We start from the raw sequence: 11,909 nt of genomic DNA on the forward strand, positions 1-11,909 counted from the left end.
ACTAAATTATTTTTTTGTCGTATAGATAAAATGATGAGATAGAATCTCGCGAAACAGAGATTAGCGTTAATTTAGACATTTTAAAAATCAAGCTTATCGCGCTGTTGATTATGATTAATCGATTAATTAATTATAAAGAGAACCGCTTTACTATAATTATATTATCGTCATCTCGATGAGACTGATAAATCTTTAACATTCTTGTTGAACGTTATATGATCAATACCGTCATCGATTTTTTTTTAAATCAACATCCTGCTACGCATGAATCGAATAAAGACGTTCTGCAATAATATGCATTTATCAATGTAATAATTATTATATTTGCGAGCCAGAAGCAATAATTGTAGTGCGCTGATAATTTTTTTTCGCTACTTATTAGATAAGATAAATTTGATATGAACTCATGAGAGAAGAAAAGAAAGAATTGAATTAATAGACACTCTCATTTTAATATTGCAATCGCAAAGACGCGAATATTTTACTTTTATTGTTTTATTTATCGCGATGCAGGCTTATATTTGAAATCTCTTTTTATATAAAAGATGTCCCTAATTTTTCCGCGAAAAAAATGCGAATTTTAGCGACGCTTTGCAATTTTAGCGACGCTTTGCAATTTTTTTTCGCTACTTATTAGATAAGATAAATTTGATATGAACTCATGAGAGAAGAAAAGAAAGAATTGAATTAATAGACACTCTCATTTTAATATTGCAATCGCAAAGACGCGAATATTTTACTTTTATTGTTTTATTTATCGCGATGCAGGCTTATATTTGAAATCTCTTTTTATATAAAAGATGTCCCTAATTTTTCCGCGAAAAAAATGCGAATTTTAGCGACGCTTTGCATCTGTTTCACTATAAATTTTCCGGATCATATTTAATTGTGTAACCTTGGTTTCGAAATGCAGACATTACTGTAGACGACGGAAGATTTAAACACGATTGGTTAACAAGGCACGAGGAATAAATGTTGATTGCACGTCATTATACTTGAACCATGTGTTATGGAGAATAAATCGGATCTACATAATCGTGGATGTATTTGATTAGATGAATGAGACTCGACTCAATTTTTTTTACTTAGAGTCCTTTCACGCGAGGATTCTCTCCAGAGGATCGCATCCTGGATTATAATAGCGAGTCGCTCTAGCACATTGGTAGTAGTATTCCACGATCAATAAGCACGTGTCGACGGCTTACGAATTTCTTCGATTTCGCGGTAAGAAGCGAGGTCGGAGCGCTTAAAGAGCCGAGGAGCGACGCTGATTCTTCCGTCAATTTTGCTCGAAATTCTCCGCCGGACGGCAATGACATTAATGTCACACGACAAGATGGGCAGGATGTGGTCAATTCAGATCGGTCTCCGTGTGTGACTCACATTACACGCGCCTAGCTCTCGATCCCGGTGGACGATAAAGGGAGTGGAGTGGACCGAACGGTCGTGCAACACGCGTGTCCCGTCGCGGCCGCTAAGGTCACACACACGTGGGTTGACCTTAGCCCTCAATTAGTCCGGGACGATTCAGTCGAGGAAATCGTGTATTCGTCGCTTTTCTAAATCGCGACGCGCGATAAACGGATCGCGGATGGATGATCAACTTACGTTCACATCAACGTGCTGTCAGCAATATGCTAAACTCTTTCTAATTCCGTGCTTATTTCGTTACGAAGGAAAGAACTGACTGTAAGATGAAAATTAAAAAACAAAATATATTAGACACTAATCAAATATATTAAGTAAAATAAATTAAATCAAAATATTAATATTAATATTAATATTAATATTAATATTAATATTAATTAAATCAAAATGTTAATATTAATATTAATTAAATCAAAATATTAATATTAATATTAATTAAATCAAAATATTAATATTAATTAGAAAGGATGTAAGGTGCTAATAAATATAAAGAAATGATTGCATCAAACATGATGTTGAGGATAAAAAATATGTAGACTGTTTTGACATTCGAAGAGAGATAGGTATATAATATGTAATTAGACTCTGATATAAAAGATTCACGTGACTTGATTCCGCAGATGCATGTAATTAATCAAACTTTTCAATTGATCCGACTCTGTTGTAACTGATGGATCGAGCAAGGCATGGTTAAGGGTTCTGCGGTAAAAAAATACATCACTGATCTTAACTATATATGTGTGTTTTATACGATACACAGTCTCAATGTATTATCATTGACACGCACGCACGCACCTGTACCTGTGGTCTGCCACGTCATAATAGCGATGGCACATTATCCGGTGTATTTGAACTATTCGTTTCGAAATCGTAGGAAACGAACAATTTTATCGCTACTCAAACGCTTTTCAAACATCGATTAACAAAAGGCGGGATTACCAGAAAAGCGTAAAAAATTATTGTTAAAAAAAAAATTTCATCGTCAGTAACATTGCAGTTTTCAAAGATAAATTAAATAATTAATATGTAATTTATATATTATTTTCAGACATATCTTTCTCTATCTTTAATATAAAAATAATTGCATATAAATTAAATTTTAATATTAAATTTTATATTTAGAACCTCTTTTATTTATAGCCTGAAGGATCTATCTAATAAGATGGATGTAAGCATTTTTGCTACTTTTGAAAATAGTGAAACATTAACTAGGATACAATTGTACAATAGTTTAATAAGAGAAATAATGATATAAATTTTAATAAATTATAAGATAAATTCTAGATGAAATTAAATATATAAAAATATAAAATTTGTAGTGTATCATATTAAATTAACGTATAAAAAAAGATAAATAAACATATGTATTGTATAATTTTATAATAATAATTTATTGTATAATTTTATAATGTTATTATTTTTAGATTACGTTATCTATTTCCGTTTTAGGTATACCTAATGTAACGCACTTTGTGTATGTTTTACATATCTTTTTATCCCTGTCACTTCTGACATTCGTTGAAACTATATTAAAAAAAAAAGAACGGTGACAGTTTTAACATTCGCCTAAAAACTAAGATGAGACTTTTCGTGGATCGATCTGTATACATATTTCTGCCAGCACCTAGGCCCCTCGGAAGACTGGGTCCGAACCTGCGGTCATAGAGGGGCAGCGAGAAGAGTAAGGTATGGAAGTGGGAGCAAGAGAAAGAGGAGGGTCGAGGAAGGTCGTAACGCATTCAGAAGCGTTAGTCAACCTGGTGGCGCCGAAGAACCAACTGTTGACGACCGAATAGTAGCCTGCGAATTGTGTGGGAGCGTCGGGATCGCGAAAGGAACGGAAGAGAGAAGCGAACGCAGGACTCTGCTGGAGATAATTCGAAATATAAATTCAGTGATTCTCGAGTGGTTTCGAATTTTCGAAAAACCCCTGTGTTCGAGTCACTCTCGCGCGGCTGGAACGCGCGCGTCCAAGTGAATCGAATTTGAACGTAACAGGTGAAACGCGCAAGAATGGTAGCCAAAGACCCGAAGATGGTTACCGCGGAGTTGATGAACCCGTACGAGAAACCGCCTAGCATGTCGGTCGGCCAGACTATGAGGACCTTTTTGTACAATCGCGAGACCGGCGCGTTTATGGGCAGGACCGCCAGTAGTTGGGGTAAGCGACGTTGCCAGCTGTCAAATTTTCATATCAAAAGAGAAATTATGCGGCATATTATAATGAAGAGTTACGGGGTGTCGTTTAATAAAAGTTCATTTGATTCACTCGGTACCGGGTACCACTGCATGATTTTCTTGCTCTCGAATATATGGACACGCCTAAGACTGTATCTCCTTTAAGATAAAGGCATATATGTGATATGACTTGTTTTAAATTTACTTGTCGACGTATATTTTTATTCTCGCTGAAGGAGCAGTCATTAGAACCTACATAAATAAATGTGGGAAATTTGGAGTGTAACTTTTATGCGAAAGTCAGTTTAATTCATCGTCGTTAAAACTTCGATTAACTATTCATCAATTATTTAATCGGTATATTATTCGATATCGTCTAGAAAAAATCGGAGTTAGTTGCTCCAATATATTTTCCATCAAATATTGTTTGAATAGATTTATATCGATTTAATCAACAATCGGAAAGAAATATCAATCTTTTAATATTATCAAGATATCGCAGGTATTTCTAGTTCAGGCTCGGATCTAGCCTTTCAATATTGAAGAAAGTGTTGTGTCGATATATAGGGCGTGTCAAAAGTCGCGCACTTTCTCTACAGATTTTTTAGCGAATTTAAAGTTGATCTTTTCTCGATAAATTTTTGATTACATATATTATTACAACTTTGAAGCTTTCAAAAGAAATTTGAAGATTAGTTGCAAAATGTTTTTATTAACATTTTTAATTGTAATTGTCTTCACTGTCAGTGTTGTAAGAAAAAAATATGAACGTGCACATATAAAATGTAAACTTTGTTTTAATGACTTTAATTAAATGAATTTTACAATGAAATCAGAACCATGTAAATAATATTGCGATAGAAAAATTTATAAAACTAATTTTAATTTATTTAATTAATAATTTATTGAATTTAATTTATTGATACGATTATATTTACAGCTTGATAATAATTTTCTATTACAATAATATATATGTGTAAATAACTCCTGACATTTTAATATAGTTATTAAATATTTCCTATTAAATATAGTTAATTATTTTATATCAAACATATATTTAATTCATTCCAACACCATATACTGAAATAAATTCTCGATTATTCTCCAAAGAAATGTATGCGATGGTTTCAGATGACTTTTCCTTCAAGTATGCAGCAAACTTTAACTTGCTTTGTTGAGTCAGCCCATGATAATTACTGAATAAGCGAAGGTGGAACTCTAAGTGTTGTACCATTCAGCGCTGTACAATAATATTAAATGTTATAAATTGAACAAAAACTGACTTAAAAAGTTTTGGAAAGTATAATATTATTTATAGATTTAGTATTTTTTTAAATAAGTTCCTTTTACGATTAAAACAATTAATTATCATATGAATTTTTAGATTTTTATACATAATTACACAATCTTTAATATTATATATATAATGTATCATACATCATACCATAATAGGAAATTTTAATTCCACGAATAATTAATGGCGTGCCATAGGAATGGAAATGTCATCAGTTTCAACCGCGATTCGATACGGTTCCGATAACAAATACATTAAAAAATATACGTTGAGGAGTATAATATCAACATAAAATGAAACAGAAAAAAAATATTTTAGAATATAATAATTATATAACAATTATTGTGAAATACGCATATATTCTCAAGAGTATTATTGTAAATATGTTTATATATTGAAGGAATTATTGAATACGAAGTAAATATTAAATAAGAAACAAGGTAATATTATGCAATAATGCATAAGAAATTACGCCCAAGGTGATTCACTATATTCTAAGAATACTATATATCGCGTAACATTCAATAAACGTTATAAAGAATAGATAAAATCTAAACTGTGATTCAAAAATATAATAAAAAAAATAATAATATAATATAATAATATAATAATAATAAAATATGTGTTTTATTTAATATTAAATTTTATAAGATTAATAAATTAACAAATTTTTTAATTTCTAAGATTCAAAAACTATTATTGAACAAATTTCTAGAAAATCATAAATAAAGAATGTAAAATAAATAAGTATTATTTCAGAGTACACTATGATTATCTACGACTATTAATTATTTATGTCTACTTTTTTATTTTTTTCTACCTGATAAAACAGCTCATAAAACATTTAACAAAAAATTGAGGCACGGTCGTGCCTACATCGACCGTGTACAGTCCAATCTTTGTTGCATGTGCTGCTGGTATGTCGACGATTAATCGCAATGTTTTACTGTATGCTTATCCTTAGCACGTGATAGTGTCAATGACCAAGATACCTATACACTATCGCGTATCATTAGTATCTATCTCATGTTAGTTGCATGAAAGCATTCATATCTCTAAATCCGAGAGTTTATGAATAGTTAAATCTCTATTTAAATATTTAAAATCAAAAACTTGATCAAGAGCGTAGGAAAGTGATATATGTTCAAGATTGCGAAAAACAGACGAATATATATATTTATTTATATATATTTATTTATTGCCATTTTTTCTTGTAAATTGCGAACGAAAAATTTAAATGTCTGAATCGTGACAAAAATAAACATTTCGAGAAGATGAAGCCATTCGTGTACAAAGCAAATTGCGAATTCTAATTAATTAGCATCGCCACCATCGATCAACACCGAATGTCGTTATTCCTTCTATCTTTATTCTGGGTGGATTCTGGTGTTTACCAAGGGTTGTAACTATGGCGACCTAACGGTTATTACGCACCTTAGAATATATAAATGTGTATGCGCACGTGTGTGAATTCTTCATAGGATTCACACATGCGATATATATATATCCCCCAATAATGCTATATAAATTTAGAAGTAAAATAAAAGTAAAATCTCGTGTGTAAATCTACCTTGACGCAAAAATGAGCATATGTCGAGTGTATTTAGTATGAGACATTCTTACTCATGAATTATTGAAGAAATAAAACAGTTTCCAACATATTATTTTCGTTGAAAACACTTAATGCCCAATTAATTGTTTTATCGAACGAAGAAAAGCACTAATTATCATAGTCATTATAACTACAGTGACAGATATACTTTTATCTTTGCAACATATCTTCTAATCGAAAAGGTAAATTTAAAAAATTTATCCATCACATCCTTCCGTGTTGTTTTAATAAAATGAAGACTTGCAATTACATGTCTATTTGCGAGATTATTTTCATTTAATTGGCTCACAGAAGCCTATGTAGTATCAATACTAAACAAAATATTTGAAGTGATGTGCCCTTGATGTATAATTAACCTTGACATGGCGATTTTTCTTTCTATGCATTTTGCTCTCATCTAAAAAATCTCTTGGTTCAGATTTTTTCTCATTTTTTTTAATAAGATATCTTAAATAATATTTCTTTTTATCTCAAGATATCTTAATATTTCTTTTCTTTTTTTCTTCAGATTTGTCAGGGTTCTCTTACATACTCTGTATATAATGTAGTCTTAAATCTTAAATATCTATTAATGTAGTCTTATTATGCGAAAGAAAAATTCGCGGTATCACGAAAAAAAGAGCGATAAACGAGAAAGGCAGGTGGAAGTGTAATAGATAAGGGAAGAAAAAAAGACGGAAGCGCGAAGCGCGTTTGATTCGCGGTGCATACAACGGGTTTGTCCGGTTGAATGGCAATTGTTAAACTTCCTTTAGCGCAAACGTGTATAACGAGGTCAATTGGCGTTAAACGGCGGCATTACAGCATTACGTAACTTAGGGCTATTCCGAAGGGTACACCCACGCGACCGCTGTCTTTCGTTCAGTCCCAATCACCTGGGATCGTCCAAATGTGATCCCGTTAATTATACCGTCGGAAAAATCCTACGAATCGTCCGAATCAAATCGCACTTAATTAAAAATTGCCGTAAATAATTTTATCCCGTCATTCGTTTATTGTCACGCACTTTGTGATCTTTTGGCGATCGTTGTATTTTCTCATTCGGGGAATTCGAAATTTTCTTTTTTTTTCTTTCGTAAGTGATTTACATAGAATATTATTATACAAGAATTAACGTAAAGGAATTAATTATACTGCCAATTTTTTTTATTTTAGAGAGAAAACTTTAGTGATTGAAAAAAAATTAGGATTGGATCTGTGAGAGCGTACGTTGAATTAATATTGTATCCTTTACATTTTTCACTGGTCGCAAATTAAGCAACCTATTATCCAATTTACTATTGCTATGATGAAGTCAATATTATGTTGCATTATAATAATAAGAATGATGCAAGTTCAATTATATACATGAACGTATGAAGATTTCGCTTATCGCGTTTTTCTGCAAGTTGACTGTAATAAAAGGGACTGTAATAAAACGAGACAGATTCATAGTTGTAGCAATAATACTGTCGTAATATGATAACTATAATGATCAGATATGATTTTTATAATCGCTTTCTCGCTAAAGTACACACAAATAGTATGAAATAAAGTCCCTCAATTATTGCAACATATCTGGGTTTATTTTGACTAACATTATTGAACTGTAAGAGATTTGTTTAAATTACATTTTTATCAAATAATAAAAGATTATAGCAATATCGTTTTTTGAAGGATGTTTGATCGCACAATCAATGTAACAACACAATTATGTGTAAAGGAAAAAGCGAAAGGAAATTAATGAATTATTTTCTTAATACTTTATTTATTAATTTTATATTCAGGAAGCATAAAAATGTCAGCAAAATTCCTGATAGCTAGGTCTTTTTAAGAATAAACGAAAATATATATTTGTTATATATTTGTATACATTTAGTAAATATATTTTCTCTTTCAAAATGAAAAGATGTGAACTTTCTCGAGTTATTTGGATCCACGATTTGATACACTTTTTCCATTATTTGCTGCTTCAAATAATCGAGGAATGTTTATAGACTGATTCCCATGTTTTATCATTATCATTTCCAAGACATCGAGTTAAGTAGCCGAGATCCTCTTGATAAGAAACGAATCGATCCATCAATATTAATGTAATACATACCGATAGACGTCATGAAACGATTCCGCGAAGTAATTTGTTATGTGTCATTATTTGAGATTTTATAATTTATTATCAGTAAAACTTCTCGTTCTCTCTTTTTCTCTTTTGATAATGCCGAGAGAGATCAACTTTTTCGTGATGTCCATGGACATCACGAAGCAAATAGGACTGCAAAAAAAACTGATTTTTGATTTTTGGAAACTAATTTCTTTTATCCTTTATTTTGTTAAAAAGGAATTTAATTAGTATATAAATAAAGAAGTTAAATTGATGTGTGTCTGATAGATATTGAGATAATTTACGATTCGAACCCATGCTTGTGTATGTTTCATTTTTTTAAACAATTTATATCAATTTATATCAATAACAATTTATAACAATTTATATCAATTTATATCTCTTGAATATATAATTACTGTTATACTGAATGTATAATTACTATTCCTTCCAAAGATACATATGCTATCAATATACCTTACATGTATTTAAATATCTAGAGAGTAGAGATCAGATTCAATTACATGTGTCTTCACGTACCTTTGTTTTATTCTCGATAGTACTCTTTGTCCAAATGACACGAGAGACGTTGAATCAGCGTGTATAATTGAATTGCACCAATCGACCGGGCACTTTTGATCTTCTTTTAAATTAAATCCGCGGTTAATACAATTGACCCATGAGATGGCTGTGTATAAGAACCAGCACGGCTGCAAATTCTTCATAGAATACGTTATGACTGAAGCTGCTCTATAATGTTCAAGACGAAACGATGTCAATTAAAGAAACTTATATTTAAATAAAGATTCTCTACCGTATCATCGATTTGATTTTTACGTGATTTTATTTACAGGTAAAATTGGACTTTTTTACTTGATATTTTACGGCGTCCTGGCAGCACTCGTCGCCATTTGTTTCTGGGCATTCTTTCAAACGCTGGATCCAAGGATACCAAGGTGGCAGCTTGAGAGATCCATTATTGGAACAAATCCAGGTAACTTATTTTTTATTAGCGTTAAAAACACAATATCATAATATATCTTCATAAATATATCTTCCAGTATTAGAAAATTTCCCTATTTTTTTTAAAATAAAATAATTGAGTGAGTTCTTAAACATATATATTCATAATACATGTGTAAAATATATATTATCTATGTAACTCGTACATGTATTTTTCGATATGTCGAAAATTAATATTTTCAAATATGTTGTTAATCTGAAGATAAATATTACGCTTTGCAGGATTAGGATTCAGGCCAATGCCACCGACAGAAAATGTGGAGAGCACCTTGATCTGGTACAAAGGCACTGACAGCGGAAACTATAAACACTGGGTTGATTCATTACAAGAGTTTCTCAAAGGTAACCATTGCAATATAAGGAATAATCCATTACTCAATGTCGAATATCGATTTTCAAAAAAATATTTCCCGTTCATCCTGTGCGTATTGTCGCACATCGAATGTGATTTCTACAATAAATTTCTAATTTTCAGATTAAAAAGTTCCAGCATCTTTCCATTATAATATAATTCTTGTCATATTTCAGATTATATCACGCCCGGGTCTGTTCTTGGTCTCGGTGCTAACATTAATAAGTGCGATTACAATCAGCCACCGCCACCCGGAAAAGTTTGCGATGTCGATGTGAAAAACTGGCATCCTTGCACCAAAGAGAACAAATATAATTATCACAAGTCCGCTCCCTGTATTTTCCTTAAACTAAACAAGGTATTGTCTATCTTAATCTAGAATTAATTCAGTTACTTGCGCGAAATGTTGCATATTTATTCGAAAATATTTTTCAAATATTTTTAATATGAAAATCGATGATATTTCTTGTAACATTCCTACTTATCAGATTTATGCCTGGAGGCCAGAATTTTACAATGATACTGAAAACTTGCCGGAAAAAATGCCGCTCGATCTCAAGGAACACATCGCGAGTATAAAAGGGAACAATTCCCTCCATCTGAACACCATTTGGGTGTCCTGCGAGGGTGAGAATCCTGCCGATCAAGAAAACATCGGTCCGATCAACTATTTGCCACGACGCGGTTTCCCTGGTTACTTTTATCCTTATGAAAATTCCGAAGGTTACCTGAGTCCATTGGTCGCAGTGCACTTTGTCAGACCGCAAAGTAAGTGTGCTCTCGTATCAATATAAAAGAAAAATTTAGAATTGCATTACATTTATTTTTCATTTTCAGCCGGAATACTGATAAATGTAGAGTGCAAAGCTTGGGCGAAGAATATCAAGCACAGTCGAAACGACAAAATCGGCGCAGTTCATTTCGAGCTGATGATAGATTAACGAAATCTGCAAGTCTGTCTTCGGCTGCTCGCGCGGTCTCCTAAATCAAAATCTTCGAGGCTCTCGAGATGGCTGTTAGACAAATTTTTATCTTCCAAAATTACGAAATTGCGAGACGAGCGAACATTTTTTCGAGGTCGACCTCTCTAGCCGAGACGTTAATCAAGTACAAAACAACGAGGCCTTTTGCCGCGCGTGTCTGTGTAATCGGCGCGAAAAACTTTGGGAATGAATGAAAAAAAGAATGGAGCGCAAATGAAATCTCAAAGAATTAACGCCGTTTATCTCGTGCCTTTTTTGCTCGTAGGCGCAATTTGTATGTAAAAACTTATCAATTTATAATAGAATGTAAAAGAATCTCACATACACATTTGTTTTGGAGGAATACCACACATTTAAAATACTCATATATACATTTATATTATTAGCTGGATAGATTTTTATAATCGGTCTTGTGATTTTGAAGACTTTTTTGAAGAAATATATTTCAAGTGACTTTCAAGTGTGTAGAAATTAACGTGTACTCAGGTGATGTCATATTTTTTATCTCACTGAAACACCAGTAGCCTTATCAAATAGAAAGTAAGATCTGCAAAGTGAAAAATAAGCTCTATTAATACAGGATTTGAAGCAAAAACTGCAACTTTATCAATTATGATGATGCGTAAGCCTTTTTATAATAATTATTATTGAAAAATCAATGAAATGCTCCGCGGATTTAAAAATTTTTATATATCTACGTTATATATACATGCTATTAAAAGTACGAATTAAAACGCGATATAAATATATTTCATTTTTATCTCCTTAAATAAAGTTTCAAAATTAGAATGTTAATCGTATAAAATTATTTTAGAGATAAGATATTAATTTTCTCTTTCTCTTAAAGAGAACATGAGTGTTGTGTTTATATGTTTGAAATGTATAGAAATAATAACGGCTTAAACTAAAGAAAATGTATTGAGCTAGCTTAACAATTAAAATTAATAACACGATGTTGT

General features: G+C 31.7%; 1 protein-coding gene across 1 annotated transcript; it reads left to right on the forward strand.

The window, feature by feature from the left end:
- Nucleotides 1–3,162: 3,162 nt before the first annotated feature.
- Nucleotides 3,163–11,903, forward strand: LOC145971100 (sodium/potassium-transporting ATPase subunit beta-2). The gene is made up of 6 exons (XM_083098408.1): nucleotides 3,163–3,589; nucleotides 9,446–9,586; nucleotides 9,838–9,957; nucleotides 10,144–10,325; nucleotides 10,456–10,735; nucleotides 10,805–11,903. Exons 1-6 carry the CDS (start codon nucleotides 3,442–3,444, stop codon nucleotides 10,906–10,908), a joined length of 975 nt encoding a protein of 324 aa, XP_082954534.1. The 5' UTR covers nucleotides 3,163–3,441; the 3' UTR covers nucleotides 10,909–11,903.
- Nucleotides 11,904–11,909: the final 6 nt, after the last annotated feature.

The sequence above is a fragment of the Camponotus vicinus genome, unplaced genomic scaffold (genome assembly GCF_025532165.1).
Source record: "Camponotus vicinus isolate PSW18456_S1 unplaced genomic scaffold, iyCamVici1.0 SCAF_4, whole genome shotgun sequence".
NCBI lineage: Eukaryota > Metazoa > Arthropoda > Insecta > Hymenoptera > Formicidae > Camponotus > Camponotus vicinus.